The sequence below is a fragment of the Lytechinus pictus genome, chromosome 1 (genome assembly GCF_037042905.1).
Source record: "Lytechinus pictus isolate F3 Inbred chromosome 1, Lp3.0, whole genome shotgun sequence".
Lineage (NCBI taxonomy): Eukaryota > Metazoa > Echinodermata > Echinoidea > Temnopleuroida > Toxopneustidae > Lytechinus > Lytechinus pictus.
Window position 1 is genome coordinate 16507923 of NC_087245.1, and position 20195 is coordinate 16528117.

At 35.8% G+C, this 20195-nt stretch overlaps 1 protein-coding gene across 1 annotated transcript; it reads right to left on the reverse strand.

The window, feature by feature from the left end:
* Nucleotides 1–8219: 8219 nt before the first annotated feature.
* On the reverse strand, nt 8220–19690 carry LOC129263933 (IgGFc-binding protein-like). Its single transcript, XM_064098130.1, has 7 exons — nt 19675–19690; nt 18760–18935; nt 17583–18529; nt 17053–17210; nt 12669–12773; nt 12095–12191; nt 8220–9561 (listed from the first exon to the last, which is right to left on the reverse strand). Exons 1-7 carry the CDS (start codon nt 19688–19690, stop codon nt 9543–9545), a joined length of 1518 nt encoding a protein of 505 aa, XP_063954200.1. The 3' UTR covers nt 8220–9542.
* Between the last annotated feature and the right edge of the window lie 505 nt (nt 19691–20195).

Genomic DNA, 20195 nt, shown 5'->3' on the forward strand with positions numbered 1-20195 from the left:
ATTGTGATGCTTTGTCAGATTACACACTTGCTGCCACACTGTTAGAAAATTTATCCTTAAAATAAATGAAGTTCCTGCAGCAGAGTCTCGAGAACACCTGTAATCTTACCAGATTGCGTAATCTTACAGGATTTTGGTATTTGGTGTATGGAACCTTACAAATTTCCTTTCATAAAACACCCTTTTCCCCCTTTTTAAACAGACCCGTTTTGTTAAATTGAAGAAAAATTCCTGTTTTATGAATTTACAGAATGATTCTGTTATTGTTTTTTGCAAAATCTTTTTTTTCTGTAAAATCAGTTTTTTTTTAACAGTACACCTACACTAAAAACATTCTATTTAAACTTGAATGCACCTTAACAGATGAACACATATGAAAGACAAAATACTTGATAAGTAATTTTTATTTCAGTGACTTCACCAAACAAAAACAATCGAAATATCAAAACATATCAAAACAATAACAAAGAAAACATGAGAAGCTACTTGAGGTTTTAAAAAAGAAACTTCTATTTTTAAAACTGAAATTCTTCTAATACAAGTGTACCTCTGAAAATTTAAGAAGATTGTATTTGAAATGTAAATTCCATTACTTCACATGGGTTGATTAAATGACATAGGCATATTTTATTTCTAATCCTTCAGAATAATCCCCGTTATGGCAGATCACAAATTATACGATATGTAATATTGTGACTCTTTGTCAGTTTACATATTTGCTACCAACTACACTCAAAACTTTGAATTCAAACTTGAACCGGTTATCAATTTATTTTATATTCAGTGGAAAAATATCAATAAAAATCAAAGAAAGAAAATTAATGTATAAAATAATCACGGCTTGTTTTTATCGAAGAAGGCGATTATATGAAATCGTTGATCACCATAGAAAATACAGTGTGTTTATAAACTAATGATGATCCATATATGATGCATACAGGAAAATCGCATTTTATCATACTTCCTACGTAGACTGCAATCTCCATTTTGGTCCCGTCAATGCACTGATTTTAAAACAAGTCACAGGCGGGACAGTATCTTGCTGTAGAGGTTACTTTAAAAATAGGCTTCAAGCTGATAGGGATCCTATTTATAGGATTCCTGCGCATGTGATATTTTACCTTGTACTCTAAAAACCAAAGAGAAAAATAGAGAAGGGTGAGAAGAGAGAGAGAAAGAGAGAGTGATAGAGAGAGAGGGGGAGGGGGAGAGAAAAAAAAGAAAGAGGGGGGATGAGGGCAGTCTCAAAACTGATATAACGAGAAGTTGTTGGTGAGTGGGCGGATGTGTGTGTTGGACTGACAAGAAAATGTAAATGTATATAAAATTGTACAGAAATATAAAAAAAGAAAATGTAAATGTATATAAAATTGTAATAAGTAGGCCTGCATTTGAAAAAAAAGTGCTTACGTGCGTGTGCGTGTGTGTGTTAATGGAGAATGTGTGACGTGCGGATTATTGCGAGTATGTTTGCTTGTTTGATGTGTAAGTGTGATGGGATAAAAGAAAGAGAGAGAGGGTGTGTGTGTGTGTGCGTGTGTGTGATAGAGAGGAGGGCAAGGGAAAAGGAGTATGTAGAAACAATATTTGATTAATGTCATTTCTGGAGACTGAATGATCACATAATAAACATTATAAAAAAAACCATAGTAAACAAATTTATAAAAACAATAATATCCCACTTCCTTTGGTAGAGAAAGTAACCTTATTCTTACCCAAACACTTCAACATTGTCTTCCTGTTTTTGAGGTAATGATTTGTGTATTTCTTTAGAAAATTATTGGATCTGCAACTGATCAACAAAAACAACTTCCTGATTTCATGATTGGATTTGATTAGATTATAGTTTATTACCAATTGTCTTTCTCTACCGAAAAGGAAAGAAATCACTGATATAGTAGCAGAACATAGGCATGAGAAAGAAAATAAAAAAGGAAGGTAATGAAAGAGGAATTCAGACTAGCAAAAAGAGGGGTCTTGGTCGTATAGCCCTGGGGTCTGTTGCAGAAAGAGTTGCGTTTAAACGCAAGTCAAAAAATAAATCGCAAGTCCAAAATGCGCGCTGTTGATTGGTTACAAATCAAGTTGCGCATGATTTTTAGAGTTGTGTTTGATTGCAACTCTTTCTGCAACGGGCCCCAGGTCTTATTGATCAATTTAAAAATAAGATATAATTTTACTTTTTGACCGTCTTGCTCTCCCCCTGTCAACATATCATGACGCCGGTCCTCGATTCCGTTTAAACAAAGAGGGCGACAAGTTGTAATCTGCTGGCTTCGAGATTGAGTAACAAACGACCTCCTTACGCACATACACACCAATCACGCACATACGCACACATACACACCCACACACACCCTCACGTACATAATAGGGCACACATGAGCAATTCAGACCCCCATTCACTAACGTGTTAAATCATAGCTCATCAAAAAAATCATCAAAAATCAATGCCTTGATAGATTTTACTTTATTACACTGATATTAATCACAATGCACAGTACAACAGTTTTGTTACGTTAATCGGGTACTTGTCTCGATCAAACAAAAGTTAAATGGCCTGAGATATGACTACCAATAATTTCGGTCAGTTCACTGCAAGAAAAACCGGAACTGCATTGTGGATAAATACTATTAAAAAATGGTGACGATTTTTTACCTGAAGGCTAAGAAAGCGTGAATGATTTTAAACGAGCAACCAGAAGACTGACGTACGTCTTATATGGATGGTCCAGGCTGGAGATATTTATATCTCAATAAATAGAGTAAAATTTACAAAGCAAAATGCTGAAAATTTGATCAAAATCGGAAAACAAATAACGAAGTTATTGAATTTTAAAGATTTGCATTATTACGGTGAAACAGTTCTAGGCATGTCTCTATGACTATTCATTAGATGGACTGATGACGTCCCCATTTGTTCTCTTGTATCTTATTATCTGAAATTAGGTTTATTAAAAAAAAAAATACCAAGAGCTAAAACAATTGGATTGACAACTGATTAAGTGCATTAGTTATTTACTGTCGCAACTTATTTAATCATAATGGAGACACATTATTTACACATGTATGAAAAAAATGAAACATTTATTATTTCAAGTAATAACATAAGAAAAAAGTAAAGTGGGGATGTGACATCATCAGCCCACCTAATGAATATTCATGACTGTTTAAAAAAAATATTGATAAATTTTAAAATTCAATAACTTCGTTATTTGTTATCCGATTTTGATGAAATTTTCAGCATTTTGCTCTTTCTATTTATTTAGATATAAATATTTTCAGCCCGGACCATCCCTTTAAGGTACTCGCCGATAATGCTTAACCAAAGTTCACTAGCGCACAAGTGGGAATCAAACTCGGGTCACCGGAATCCGAAACTCCCGCTCTACCGACTGAGCTATCTCCTAAGGCCCTAATTAAGAAAGGGCATGAACATAGGATTATTTCTATTATTTATATTTTTTATGTACAACATTTTGTCTAGTTTTGATAAATTATTCAAATCAATAAAGTCATGTGATCTTTACTTATGCCTGTCTAGAATGCATTGCACGCGGATGAATAACTGATGTGTGCCCTATACACACTCTCACTATATCTAGCACTTACTCTCTCATCCTCTACCCCTCTCGTGCAACAATTGATTTAAAAGTTTGCAATTGAGAAACTTAAAGAGAAATGTATCATGATCATATTTCATATTGTTGAAATTTGATAAAATAATAATTACATTGCAATTATTATAACCCCGGTCATCTGATCCTGCATGCCTGCACACAATGTATGCAATTCCTTCACCCCCTGGGGAGCATTCCAACAAGAGTTCAAAGACTCAATTCAAAGGCATACAACATAGACTTTTGCATCCTACCGGGTACCGATTCAACACCTGGGTTGAGATTGGCAAAATGTGGATTGACGCCTTGTCAAATTTAGAGCCGCTACACCACGACGCCCCCACATCTATAATTTCTTCCGCTTACTACAGAAATACATTGATCTACTATCTCTCATATCTCAAACATAATTATTTTCACGTCTTTGTTCTTTTTGTTCATCTACGTCTACTTTAAATAAACCTGATGGTATTTCCATGATTCTGTTGACAATTATGCCCCTCGGTCCTGGCCTCGTTGCTCCTCCCACACACCCCCTTCCTCCTCACCTCACCACTGTCTTCTACATCCTCTTTCTCCCTCACATACTTACCACACACACGCCCACTCGCACACATTCATCTCTTCAATGTCTTTTTCCCCTGTCTTTTTGTTTCACTTCTGAATCCCTCGATCCCTCTTCCTCTCTATCCGACCCCTCACACGTACTCAATACTATGCGTCATCCTCTCTTTCCCTTCATTTACCTCGTCTCTGTAGCCATAATTTTCACTCTCTTTCTCCTTGTCTGTCTCTCCCCATTTTCTCACATTTTATTTCGTTTTTTCATAGGTTTTATATAAGAGGGAGAAAATTAGGCCTACAAAGGGTTTATCTGAAAATGCACCTTCCCCTCATATCTAAATGAAAGGAAGTTAGACAAAAGAAATAAAGTTATTTTATATTTTGACCTCGGAAACTCTCTTGATACTTTATGTGAATATCATGATACCATGCTTGTATCAGTAATGTGACCATTTCCCGGTTTTGTTATGTCTTATTAAAGGTATTAAATATATTAATGCCTTTCGTACGATAAAGTAATACATAACAAGTTTGCTCACTACCACGAATACATTAACAAAGCAAACACAAGTGTCAGTTAACACAGATATTTATACAACCCATTAACATTATATAATTTGAGTAAACAAATGCTAAAAAAGTACATAATGCATTAAGAGCGAAGGGGTCAGCCGGGTATAGCGTATAAAGCTTATAAAGTGATATTTAAAACTGCTGAAATGAGAAAAAAAATTGTTATATGTTGTTGTAACTTGAACTTTGCATTCACTTTCAAGTGTGTTATTATCACGATGTTGAGAACTAACCCTCTCAAACACCATTATCGACTGATTCAATCATTGCATCAATAACTTTAATTCAGGCAACGTCACCCCCCGGGGTCACCCCTCCCTTCCCCCACCCTCCACGTCTTTCCCTCTCCTCCACACAAACCCTCCCTACAAGTTTACAGGCCATAGCCTGCAGCAAGCCCTTCTCGTGGTTGGCTGTGGGCCTAACATGGGTGACGAGGGTGTACCCATGATAATCTTTACTTCCCGTTGCGGAGACATGCGTTGGATGTGAGAGTGTAATTCTCCTATTCTACTTTTGTGAAATATAGCTATACAGCCTCAATGTACTTAAATGTCAAGGAGCTTGCTTAACAGGAGGGGCACCCTTTGTGTAAAATAACGAGGTAAATGCAATGAGAGGGATAGCTTCCAAATGACTGTAATTAACGTAATTTGCTACCACCGTCTGCTGATAAAATACGCATTAAATCTCGAAATTAAGTGTTTGATAGATGGGAAATATAAACATGATATAGGGGGATGTCCAGCATGATGAATTGTTTGGCAAAAATCATTCAAACAATAACGGAGTTATGGATTTTTGAAGTTTTGATTTTGAGAGCCATAATTCTGACCTGAATGTAGGCCTATATTTAATACATTTACCATACTGAATGTTATTTTCTTTAAACATGTTAAATGTGAAAGGATTTCATACACGCTTCTATGAGAAATATATTTTAAACATTATGAAAATGGAAATGTATATTACATTACATATGGGGCGGCTGCTCGCACATGACGTCACGAATTCCAAATTGTAATAATGCACTACTCTCCTATTGTGTATGGATTTTGATTGATCCTATGTCAGCAACCTTATTTTCTCTATTATTCCTGCATTTATTGAAACAAAGCTATCGTCAGGTTGAACTTCCCTGCCCCCTTAAGCATACGCTCATGTTATTTGGGAAAAGACTCTCTAATCTTACTAGTGATTATAAAAATACTAATTTCCGAATACCATTATTGCCACATATCGATTCATCAGACAGAACGTCTTATTAAGTTCCTTCCATCATTTAAGAGAAATACAAATTTGAAATTATAAAGACATAGAATTTGAGGCACCGAAGCATGTAATAGTCAATATTAAAAAATGAATGTATTCATTTCTTACACCTCTAGACAGTACATTGTAGCCACAAAACAAACTATTGAAAATAATGTAGTTTCAGCTCAGATGAGGAATATGCGTTTCTGTAGTCGTTGTAAGGATTGATTACATTGTGGGGTCAGGTGTGTTAAAAAGTCTAAAAAGGCGAGTGTGCGTGTGTGTGTGTGTGACTAAATGCGTTCATGCTTTGTCATGTGACTATGTGTGTATGATTGAATAGATGATGCACAGTATATGAATGTGGGCAGGTGTAAGAGTGCGTAAAGGTGCGTCTGCTCATGTGTGTGTAGTTATTTGGGGTAAGAGTGTGGGTGAGTGTGTTTGTTATGGTGTATGTGATGTTGTGACTCCTTATATTTCTATCTACGAGACGGGGTGGGGTGGGTTGTTTGCCTGATGCATTTAAATTGCCTTCATTGATATTCAAAGTTCTCAGTTTTATAAAATAATGTATTGAAATTGTTAGACAAAGATGATAAAACATAATCATATATACTGTTTATAGACGGAAATAATTGAAGTTCTCATTTAATTTGCAGTTGGCGAAATCACGATGAAAACATCGGTATCCATGTGTTTGGGCGTTCTTGTTTGTGTTTATTTGTTTTATTTAAAATGTCATTTGAAAGTTTTCAAATCTATCAATAATTTGTGCATTAACGTTTATTCAAGTACACTTCAGTAAATGTACCGAAATGTGTTTTTCGCTTGTTTTAGATTACTGGCTGTTTCTACTGGTTGGTCTTCAATTTATTATTTTTCATTCGTCATGATTTACAAATTAATCAACACATACACAGGTGTGGACTGTCTCACTATTGCAGTTGGGTAGGTGTCAGACAGTCAATCTTTCGTCTTGCAATTTTGATTTATTCGGTAAATTTCTTTTTCATTCCTATTAAAATTAAATGAAGCCTTTTGAATTAATTTCCATAAATCACGGAAGGGAAAATATTAAAGTTAGGACTTCTTATGCCATGATATTTTTTAGTTGTTTACTGCATTTTTAAACTTTTAATGAAAACAACTTATGTGTTAGAATGAACCATAAACACAACTATTCTCCCATCCTTTCCTGTTAGCTAGTCTAGTAGAGGAGGGTGTTAATCATGATCCAGTGAGGAAGGGCTGTTTTAATTAACGCTTTTAATCACACTTCCTCCCATAATCTTATGCTGATACTATAAGGCAATGAGTTCACCAATGCTGAGTCAGTCACATACCACAAATAATGATGGTAATGAATTTTAAACGCAAGTACTATATTTATACACTCTTAAAATAGTTGGGCAAAAAATGCCAAATTTTTTAACCAAACCTGGGCAACATACTGTCCACACAGCTATTGGTTAAAATCTGCCCAAATTTGGTAATAAAAACTGATAATTGGATACAAAACTTGCTCAATTTTATAATAATTGCCCAGAATACATATTCTACCAACATACATTACCCAACACAGTGGACAGTATGTTGCCCAACATTTTAAGTGTGTATGTATATCCGACTTTAACTTGGATTTCTGTTTCTGTGTATGTGACTTTCCGCATTTTTCAACAATTTCTTTTCCATTTTTTGATATCTTGAATTTGATAAGTCTGCAACGACATTTAACGTAAAAGCCTTTCTAACGAATTGACCCTTCCATCATTTTGTCGCAAAGTTTAAAAAAAAAAATTATATCATCATTATTGTTATCCAATGTTAAAATAAATACAGCATACGGGTGTTGTTTTTCAGATGTTTATAAATGGCTTTTTGTGCTTGACATCGTGTAAAATGGTTTCATTGTTCCCTCAGAATTTCCTTGCTCGTTGCATAAAAAACAAAAAAATGACAAGTTTGAAAACAAAGACCATTACTCTCGTCTTAAAATTCCTCTTCATGAATTAATGTTTATAATTTCCTATAGAGAATTATGTGTGAAGTAAACAATGTTATACAAAAAGTAATGTATATTATTTTGTAAAATAAATGTAATGTAGAATTAGTATAAATTTCCTGTTTCAATATTTTTTTTAATGAATGTATCACTACATTTACATGTTTTCTTTTCTCCAAATAAACACCTGAAACACTTTATCATTTAAGAAATAAAACATTTATTGGGGTTTCCATTTCAACATGTTATCTTGTATAAAATCGATACAAACATACACATTTTGAAATCGCGGAATGCACATGATGTCATTTAAGACATTACATATTCAAATAATGTGCAATTAGTGAATTATTACAATCTCAACAATCCCTTACTGGTGACGACATACGCTACGAACAGTGAAAAGTCGTTACGAAAAGGTGTACATATTACATGTATTATTAACCAAAAATTTAGCTGAGATATACATGTTAACGCATAGAGGATAATGAACTCTAAAATATGACATCTTGACTTTTATTACTCCCTGTTTTGTTAACCCATCTATACACAACTACATGTACCTAAGTAACAGTCCACGTAGTTTCTATATAAAAGATTATTTCTACAGACTCAATACGTACTTAGAGATAAAATTCTATTTACAAAATCAAGCAACAATACGAACAAAAAAACGGAAAGGATTAAACTGTGAAGTATCATTAATTTATATAGTCATTAAAATAACTAAAAGAACCAAGCAGAACAAATTATAAAAAGAAATAACTTTGCGGTATTTAATCAATATATAGATATTCTTTAAATTTTATGTACACCACTAAACTAAACATACTATTTTCAAGTGTCTTCTAAATTACTTAGAAATAATACTTTATCACCAATTACAAAAATAGCATACCGAACCAAAAGGCATAACACTACCTTGCTCATCTTTTAGAAAGAAAATAGAATAACTAACGGAATAAAAAAAACAAGGCAGCTTGTATTTATTTTTTCGTGGTTGACCACCTATCTTACAATTTGTTACAATTTGTACAAATATTTAGCACCACATTATTCAAACGAACAAAAACAAAGAAAACGATATAGTAATACAAAGCATTATAATACAGTTTGCTTTTTGCTGGAAAGACAATGATTTTTTAAGCGATAATGAAACTCGGAGCGACTCTCATTTCAATATAATCCATTGAAATTAGGATGTTTATGAAGACCTTGACACACCAGGAACGGTCTGGGTCTTGGTCCGATCTGATGAGATATCCAAAGAGCATAAATCACACCAACTACGTATCATGACCTGGTCGGCAAAACGGTTAGCAAAAAAGTTTGTTTTCCCAAATAGACCCCCCCCCCGCGGATGATTCAAGGTTTAGGACACACGGTGACTCAGTCCAGATTTGATGTGACAAGGTCTACAGAACATGTCTTTGGGATGGTCCAATCACTCAGATGTTTTTATATAAGATGTGAATTCCTAGATGAGATATCCATTGTATTGCACTTCAGTGATGATGAAAGACAAGTCAAAGCTTTCTCCTCAATCTGTCCAAGGATAAAGAAATTAAATTAAATTAGATATATCATTTTCAAATTACACAGGTAAGCCTGCCTTACTCAAATATACTGGGACTTCATACATCTTTGAGAGTTAAAATAAGTTCAGCTTAGATAGGCTAAAGAAAGCACACAGTCCTGCATAATCTGATCTAAAGGAAATGCTTTTAATTAGGGATGGTGATGAACGCCAATGTGCAGACTTGATTTTCTTTTTCAAAAAACGAGAAAAAAAGCTGTTTGACAAAGGGTAAGTGATATATATATATAAACTTGCATAAGATATTACTGTTAAAGCAATGATACAATTGGCAAAACTCTCAGAAGGCAATTGATTGTTCCATCTCCTAAAGCAACATCAAAATGTGGAGGTATTTCTCTCTCAACATGGATGAATGTAGATTGTTGTAAATCATGTCGATGGGGCATGTGAATTAAAAGTTCCTGCAGTAGGCATACAATACTAGTAATATGAGACCTCGTGCAATTCAAGATGCAAAGAATCATACAAATGCAAGTCATGTTAAAACAAAATGCAATTCATTATAATTCTTTACAATTCCCCCCAGAAACCCAGAACTGAAATAAAGATAAACCCACAGTAAGGTCGACGATACTTTCATGCAATGAGATAACGATATATGTATTTGTTACCCCCATTACTGCTAAATGAACGTGTACGTACATGAACAATGCCTCTGAAAGATTATTTAAAAAAAATTAACACGAGCAACTTATATTAGCATTGTCGAGAAAATAAAATACATGATAAGAAATGTCATGGGCTCATTACATAGCGTCAAAAACGGGATATCTCTGACGTTTGGACGTCATGATTAAAGGGAATCGATGCAGAACCTCGAATACAAAAACCATGTAGATTACGTCAAGGCCAATTAACAATTTTTCTAGCCTAGAAATGCTATTGAATTTTTATTCTGACGATGAAACAGTAATGTGTAACTAAGCACAGACTAGATATAGGCCCAGAGTACGAGAACTAAAAGAAAATAAACTAAAGAAGGTATGAATGAGGAAGTGTTAAGAAAAAAATGCGAACATGCCTGTGATATCAGCCAACGTAGAAGAAATTATAGAAGTTCCAACAGCACAGATGAAACGAAAACTGATTCAGCATGTATATAACACAAAGTCATGCTTTAGGAATAGTAAGCATACCTTCTATCAAGTATTAGATCATAGACTTCCGTTTCTGACGAACGAACACCTAGATATGGTCCGCTCTCGGGGGTTAACCCTAAAAAACATTTTGAACTTTTGGAGTTCCGGTGTCGATGGAGTCCTCAAGTGGGAAACACAAAAAGGGATATAGCAAAATATTGGTGTAATCATCACATAAAATTCTATGCATTGGACTGATGGTAAGAAGTGTGCTCTACCAAATATGTCATAACCATCTGATTCTCCATTCCTCGAACCACTTTCGGTTGGGCCACAAATTGCATTTAAAATTGCACATGGTGTGTGAGTTGTTTGTTTGTACTTTTGGATATCGTAAAATTCTTATGGTATTTATCTTTGATCTGTAATATTGGTGCTTTTACATTATTTTTTGCTTCCTAAGACCAAGCTGTGACAACTAGAATTCGTTCGGGCCAGACGGATGTCTAATGGTTAATGATGCAAAAATGCTTAAGCGATGTATGACCAGTTTGTGAGTAAAATGGTTACAAGGGAAGTGACAACAAAATGCTTCTTAGAATCAAGATAAATACTACAACTACAGGCCACTAAATGTGCATCTACAGGTTCCAAATGCAATTTCTAGCCAACCTACGGTTTGAGTTTTTGTGTATTGCACTTCGTGTCTTCGACGTTGGCTGATTAAAAGTTCTTGTAGAGACCACCTCTGTACATTTTTGAAGAAAGAAATAACCCCACATGCATTGTTGACTTGATTTAAGATTGAGAGTAACTACTCGCATGAAATAAACAGGAAAACTACATTGAATTTTGCGGTTTTATGGGCATTCTCATGGCAAAATATCATTCATTTATATGGATATGCCGTGATCGTTAGCAGTAGCCTTTACTCTTTCACTAATAAAGTTATATTATAACTATAGTACATGTAAATAAAGCACCTACAAAGACACTAATACATTTCATGCAGTTATAGAAGCTACGGAGCAATGTATACCAACTACAAGAACATGCACTGTGCTAACATATAAGCTGTGAAAATATAGATCATTGTTAATACCATGGGTAGGAATTTTCAAATGATGTTGAATATCATCTACAAGTCAAATCATATAAAACATATAGGAGACAGACATTCATGTAGGCCTTTGAGGATGGAAGGTACTTTGGTAAATTACAAAAAAAAAACATTTCACATTATTTTTTTTCCAAGCAGAGAGCAGCACTCTGTATCGTAGCTTACAATAACGTGTATGTAAATATGGTCCGTTTGTATTTTAGGTCGTGGTAACCTAGGGCGAAATGAGTTAATCCGTTGCCATTATCACATTATATTTATTATTTCAATTAAACTTACCTGTAGAGGACGAAGACAAGGATGATAACCATTATGATAAATACAATAAGGGCTGGAAGAATGGCGGCAAGAACTACGACGCCCTTTGACGTACAACCTGAATAAACAAAAATGAGGAAAGGCACAGAGAAAGGGGATACAGGAAAGAGAGTGAGGGAAGAGGAAGGGAGTGATTCGAAAAAGATGGAGAGATTGATACAGAATGTTAAAAATATATTATTCGTCAAAATTTTCAGGAAAGTGAGATTGGTGGAATGGCAGAGAAGCAATTAAAAAGAAAGATATACAGTTTTTCGTGTAATTTAGACCAGAGAATTCCTTGTTTAAACTAGCATTGGTTCTGTAAAAACACTTAATATAGCAAAACTGATTCCATAACCCTTTACTCTGAGTTCGTGCGGAACGTTACCTGAGATATTTCTAATGAAAAATCAATACACATTTCAGAACAGTAATCTGATAAAAAAAAAGAAACATCTGCTTCTATGGAGCAGTCGAATTCCTATTTAGTGCATGAGAATAGTAGACCTTAATACCGCATAGATTAAGATATCGACATCATCAAAGTCTTTACCTTCTTGTCCTAATTCTCCTCCACTGCCTGGGCCTACGGGTACGACAGGTGCAGTGGGTCGGGGGCGTCTGTGTGAGTCTGGACACTCAAACTCAGCTTCTGGGCCTAAACACACGATAATCAAAGACAATAATATAAGTTTAATTGCATTCATGAAATCACATTAGTCATATATATATATCTACAGTATATATATATATATATATATATATATATATGTGTGTGTATATATATATATATATATATATATATATATATATATATTACTTTTCAAGGCAAATCTTTATCCACTCTTGGAGGCTTCCTCACACAAGAAATAACTCGCATGTTCCCCTTTGTGGTGCTTTGCGTTTGGTAGCCAATAAGAGTGGACGAAAAATTTCTTACAATTTCCAAGGTTGGTATAATGATCGAATATGAAAACCACGGGTTTTAAGTGATATTGGTAATAATGGACGTTATGATAACGGTAATGTTAAGAAGATTCTAAAATTATATTGGCGATGCTTGCAATAATGGTATAAGTGATTGCAATTTCCGATAGTCTCTGGCATCAGTATCATAACTGTGCTCATTGAATATTTTGGTTTCAATATCTAGATATAAATCTAACTTGTTTTCTTATACAGCCTATCCAAAATTGCAATACAGTAAATGGACACTGACACTTTAGTCCAATAAGGTTTTACTATTCAATAAAGAAAGGAATATGGGAGTCGAATTTATTTACCTGTTAAATTTTTGAAGAATTTAGGGATAACAAACTGTCCCTTAAGGTCGTTTGTTGTGCGTTAATGTTTGCTTATAGTATTGTTTTGCGATCGGGCGTGTAACAAATAATTGTCTTCTTAAAGAGACTAACCAAATCATAATTATGCTTAGGTTTAACCCTGCACTGCAAAAACTCTGGTGTTGATTTAACACCAGCCCGGAATCTATATATGTTCACACCAGAGAAGTGTTAAACAACACCAGTTTCGTTTTAGTCTAACACCAGATAGGTGTTTATACAACACCAATTGGTATTAAAACAGCATCGGTTTGATTCCAAACTGGTGTTGTTTCAATACTTCTCTGGTGTGGACGTATATAGATTCTGGGAGGGTGTTAAATCAACACCGGAGTTTTTGCAGTGTGGGTGAAACTGTGTGAGGGCGTTAATGCATAAAGGTTTTTGGATTGATTAACAGAATATAATGAAAACAAAGTTTAGTAAGTTCCTCAAGAAGTGAACTGTTCTTAGGGATTCAATCCAACTAGAATGTGTGGTTGTAAAAATCTACAGTTGGTTTTATCATGTTTATCCTGAGTATTTCAGAGTGATAAAATACAGTTTTGCAAGCACCGGCCTTAATTTGTATGTCCCATCGGATGTAAACTTTTACAATGGAGGCTGTTTTTGAATAGGTGGTTCCACAAATCATGTTTCCCAAGTGCGCAATATTTCGTAACGCTTCTGACTATCTGAACTTGAACAAATACTGTCTGGCGATTAAATTAACATGTCCGTGCTTATGTTCCGCTCTAGTCCCTTAGTATAGTCACTCTTTTCCCCGGCTAACCATCGTATTTCATGCAAGTCATCACCCTCATCAAAAGCTATGCCCGTATATGGACAGACTGTCATTTTGGCCTGTTTTCGCCTCGTTTAGAGAATATTCCTGGGGCTATGTGCCAGACGAGAGTTTTATTATATTCACCCTTCCTTCTCCTCTAAAAATAGATAGTGGTCATTAAGCTCTTAACATGCATCAGTGCAGGCAAGTTGATGTTTAGCAGAAAATGCTTACTCTGCTTATACGAAGTAACAATTTGGTTGTAAATATTAATATATCTTAATCTGAAATATTGATGGATCAGTTGCCATGTGTAATAAAATACTAAATAGTCGGACTTTAAAGTAATTGGATTTCTAATTTGTGTTTCAAGTAAAAAAAAAAGTAAACCATTTTTACACCCTAAACAATTGAAACTTCATTACTCCATTAGCGTGATAACAGTTCTCTTCTCATAGATTCGCTGAGCCATTATCATCGCACCATCTGAGCCAATATTGTCTAGACGGAACGATGATTCGTTTCCTATAGAACACCCCATAGATACAACAATAGAACATTTTCCGGCATCAGATTTCATTTCCGCTGAAAAATCAAGGGTAAAGTGATTTTATACCCCTCCCTCTTCGGATGCAAGGTGGAAATGCTCAAATGAAACGTATTGGTATTACCTATGCCATGAGTTTCTTAAGGATTACATAAGATAATGATGATTTTCACAATTTACCCCCCCCCCACACACACACACACACCATCACCAGCAAAATAGAAGAATGATAAGAAGAAAAATTATTCTACACATGTGCGTAAGACAACGTTCGAGATTTGATGTCATCAATATTTCATCTAACATATGTTGGCCCACACTAATAGTGCATGCGAATCGATGAAACCTACTCCGAACAGACCGATGTTGCGTCATTCGAAATAACGCAACTGTTTTCGATCGTTTCATTCGCATCACTGAGACGCAAAAAATCTGCACGGAATCTTATGTGTGTACGACACAACAGCCATAAACCAAGACGCACATACACCTCTATTCGTCACTGCACAATCTATCAACGCAAAGCGACATTTGTTCCTTACGTATCTCACACGTTGTGAGAGGAAACGCATCTCGTTTCTCAAGTTTGAGTCATCAAATTAACGCACCCCGTTCCACTTCTACAAGCGGAAGAAGTCTCTACCGTCCTGACCTTTCAAAGTAAGGTCGTTGCCATGGTAACTTGATTTTCTAATATCCACCCTGTTAGAATGATGATAGACTTTTTGTGGGATATTTAATTCATATCAGGTTGTTGCCACATAATGAATGACAATATATCTTCTTAAAAGAGTAAATGTCAACAAATTAATATTGACACAGTAAAACCCCACAAGAATCACAAGACGTCGTACATGTATCGCATTTTAACAAAACAGGATTCGAGATGTAGATCCTTTCCACATCTGATTCATAATTATTCATATGGAAGTTTCACATTCTTGAGGTACAGTCCTTGAGGCACAGTCTGTTTTTCCTCTGACATGTCCGATCAATACTGTCCTACACATCCAGCATCAATGCAAACATATCAAAACTGCCAACCATTTTTTATCGACAAGGATTTGTACGGGTTATCACCCACCCACCAGGCAGCCAGAATGGTAAAAGAAATATATAATCTAATTTACAAGCTGTCCAATCTACACAATTTCCCATTACACTTTGATGATCCTATTATTAAGACTGCGCCTCGGGGGAAGAGAACGTTAGATGAAACGTAGAGGATATGATAAGAGATGTCTTCATAAAGTATCTTACCCACGGGGTCTTTATTATGGCCAATAGTAAAGGTTCTTGTATTTAACGAGCCACTGCTTTTTTAATGTAGTTCTCAATAAAACTCGATAAAACTATAATCTTCCCCTTTTGGTCTAGTACTATCATGGAGTAGGTCCATGGTACTATCAACATGATCAAATAGATCTTCCATATGCATTGTTTTCTCTGACAGGCCTGTATGGTCTCGTAGGATTAAGCTTGCATCTCATTTTATTCCCCTTTTTCATCATTTAGCATATACTTCGTACATCGTGTTCGCAATTTCCCCTAGGCGCTCCATCTTGTTCAATCCCGACACCATTTACTGACTTATTAACCGATAGGTTGGCATGCTATTGATTAACACGGTACTTGAACGATGATAATGACCAGATGTTAGCATGCAGATGAACCATTCATCACAATGCCGGCTTCTTTAAGAGGTCCTGTCTTTGAAATATATAACATGTAAGTAAGGACCGCGTTCTTCACAACCAGCACTTAGAGATTTCGGGGAGATCTTTGTATTGCTCCAAGATACAGGATATCATGGTTAAACCATTGGCTACACAACATATCGCTGTCTTTGGATGATTATTTATCAATCAAACCAGGGGGAGGGGGCAAGGGGGAAGATTTGATATTGAAAGGACATTGTTACATCACCTATATTATAATTTGCGAATTTATTTTTAGATCATTAGATAATGATTCATACATTCATTCAAATATAATGTAAAGATTATGATATATCAATCGACTTCCAACCTCAAACCCTCAAACCTAATATCCCTGAAGGATTTTTCAATTACGTATGTTTTAGAGGAGACAACTACGAGATGCATTTTACTCTTTTTAAACATGAACATGGATTGCGATCCACAAGATGAATTGGTCATGAAAAGGGTAACAAAGCAGGCAGCACCCCCTTGACAGCAGACATCAATTACCTCTGGATTGCATAGGTGACACCCCCACATACCGCCAAAGCATATCATTATCATCATCATGGGAAACTTACCCTGCCTGCCAGGCCTTGTACATGTGATTTGCCTGAGCTGGTAGGCTGCTGGGTAACCGAACGATGTGCCGCTGGCAAACCCGTAAACGATGGCCATGTAATGAACATCCTTCTCGTAATTTGTCAGAATGTTTCGGATGTTATCAAGAGGAATGGTCCTGGATAAGAGATAAATAATAGGCAAGGCAACACATTATACATTCCATAAATGCAAAATACTGAAGTGTGTCGACCTGATCAACAATAAAAACATATATAATTTTCAATTAGTTTTCTTGGTCATCAATCCGACAAGAAAGAAAAAACGTAACCTTAAGCATATCTTTAGCAGATCTTTGGAAAGATGGTTGTGACTCAACACATATTTCCAACGGGCTAGGTTTTGGGCCATTTCATTTTTTATCAATTACTTGGAAAACTACTAGTAAGGAATTAGTAATGAATGTAAAATAAATGAATATCTTATTTGATATGGCTTATTCATTTATGTTTCTTACGCACACATCCTAATCCCGAAACAAATTACTTACGAGTCGGCTGTGAAAGTTGAAGAGATACCCGTGCCTGGGATGCCTTGCTCAGGTTCAAATGATGATTTTCCATTGAGACTCATGGTGAAAAGAGCTGGTGAAGTGAAGGAAACTCCAGCAAACATGTTGAGCATGTCTGTACCTGATTGATTGAAAGAACCAAAGGTGATCTCCTTCTGCATGTACTGTTCGACAGGTGGGATGAGGGTCATGAAGGGATCTCCATTATTATCCTTCTGCATTCCTTTGGCGTACTGTACAACCATGATGGGTTTATCTGATTGCAGAGTGGTCTTCAGTGAAGCTGGCTGATTGAATTCCCTGAAGCTGCCTTCGAACTGAAGCTGAACGTTATTTCCCATAATGTGTACTGTGGTTGATGGACGACCAGCGATAATCCTGAAGATGAATCCACCGGATCTGTTAGAGAATGGCAAAAGGGTAAATCGCTTGCCCCAAGTGTTGAATGGGGGCAGGTGCTCTACGAGATGGTCACACCTGTATACTTGGGTTGGGACGAGAGTGCAGGAAGCTCCAGACATGACGCTGATGGGCTTGGTGGATGTAATCCTGGTTCCTGTAAGATCTTCCTGGCTCTGAAACTGGATGGACTGATACTTTCCAATATTGACGGTCAGTGTTTGTCCTTTGCTGTACCATTGTGAGTTGTGTTGAAGCCTAGCCTGAAGAACGATCTTCACGGCTGTATCGGCCTGGATGCCTGTGATCAGGAACTGTGACATCTCAATGGGCACCGGGTCGTAAGATGCCACAAAGTACTCTTCACCAAGACCATGAGTTGGGATAGCCAAGAAAGCATCGTTTGTCATGGTGAGCGAATTGAGGCCATGAACTGATATATCCTTGGTTGCTCTTACGATAAGCGTACCATTGACTGGCCCAGCCCCCCGAGCAGCAATATCTGGGTTAAGATCCACTTGCCTTACCTGCCAATAGAATGCATGATAATAAAGAATAAATGAATGTATACTAAGTAGTTATTTTATACATCAATAATGTTTCATTATTTTGTTTATGTTGAAAACAAATAAATCTAGGAAATGTAAAGCTATCCTCCTTCTATATTTGAAAAGCTACAGTCACTTGAATCGTCAATCAGTATGCTTGTTGACTATCATGCCTAAGAATTTTGTCTATTAAAACACAGAAAGGTTACCTGTTTATGTTGTATTTGCACCGTCTGTTGCCAATTGAAGTTTGGTGCTTCGACTTGAACCCTTGTCAGACCTGGTTCGTTGGCTCCTATTAGCAGCGAGAGTCTGTCTGGTCTTTTATTCTGAAAGTTACTCTGGAAGGCGAAGACGAATTCCTTACCGGTCGTGTCAAGAGGAGCTGATGAAATAAAAAAGAGAGGAAGAAACAAGAGTTTATATTAGTTTATGTTTAATAAAATTATTTCAAAAGAAACTTTTAACATGATTTCAATTATGACGTCACAAAAGTTCACATCTAACTAAGATCGTGAAGTGTATATACATTTCGGATCATAACTAACTGGCTATATTGCATTTGCAATTATTGATTGGAATGTATGTGAGTATCTTACATTGCATGAGTGGTTGTATTGGAGGATGTGTGTGGGGGAGGGGAGGGTGTGTGTGTGTGATGGTGTGTTTGTGAAGGTATGAGGGTGGGTGGATGATTCATGACTCTCGTTGCTGTGCGCCATCGTAATGTAACACATTGGGTTTGTTAAGAAACAAGGATATTAGGGGCAATCTGACATAATATCATGTCGCTCTTTACAAAACTAGAAAAAAAAACGTGATTATTATTAATTGTTCTGCTTGGGCGAATACTGGAGAAAATAAATCAACGAAAATTATTTTTGGTTGTTATGTAAGAAAAAGCTAAAAAAAGGTCAAAATTAAGTAACACTAAACCACTATGAAAAAAAAGGTTCTGTAAAATATGACGAAGATATTAAGCCTAATCTGTTCTTCGACAGGATAACATAGGCCTACAATGGAGAAAAATGTATGGCATAGTAAGTGAGGTTAATGTAAATTGAATAATGTAAACCATTATCAAATATCTTGTTCGTGTTGCAGTCACATATTATTCCACTCACACAATGCAAGTTTCATGGGTTTTGGAATCCCTGGAGTTGTGAGCAAGGTGACTCAGATAAGCTGATGTATGTCATAGAGGTATAAATAGCTTCTCTCAAAATCTGCGGATTTCCGGCTACTTCCTCGCCCGTTTCGTTTGTAATATCGCCCGAAATACATACAGGAATAATGCGATGCTACGAAGGAGGAGGAATGGAGGAGAGAAACCAAGGAGGTGTCGAATATGAGTATTCCCAGATTATCAAATTAGATTACAAATGTGATTTGCGAAGGTACAAGCCTCGCAGCTGTGTCAATCCTGATGAAAAGGATTAGCAATGCTTTTGAAACACTCGCGAACAAATAACCCTATTTACAATGCATGAGATTTCTTTTTATGCTTAATGATCCGTTAATCAAACACCCTAGATATGCCCTTCAAACTTGAGGCACCCGAATATCAAAAACATAAAATTAAAACATACCTTGAATAAAAACATCTTTCGGAATCTGACAGATATAGGTATATATATATATCTAT

Coding starts and splice junctions, on each gene's coding strand:
- LOC129263933 (XM_064098130.1), bottom strand. Junction 12,774..17,052: donor TACAAGGCCTGGCAGGCAGG/GTAAGTTTCCCA, acceptor TCGTGTGTTTAG/GCCCAGAAGCTGAGTTTGAG. Junction 12,192..12,668: donor AGGAGAATTAGGACAAGAAG/GTAAAGACTTTG, acceptor TTGTTTATTCAG/GTTGTACGTCAAAGGGCGTC.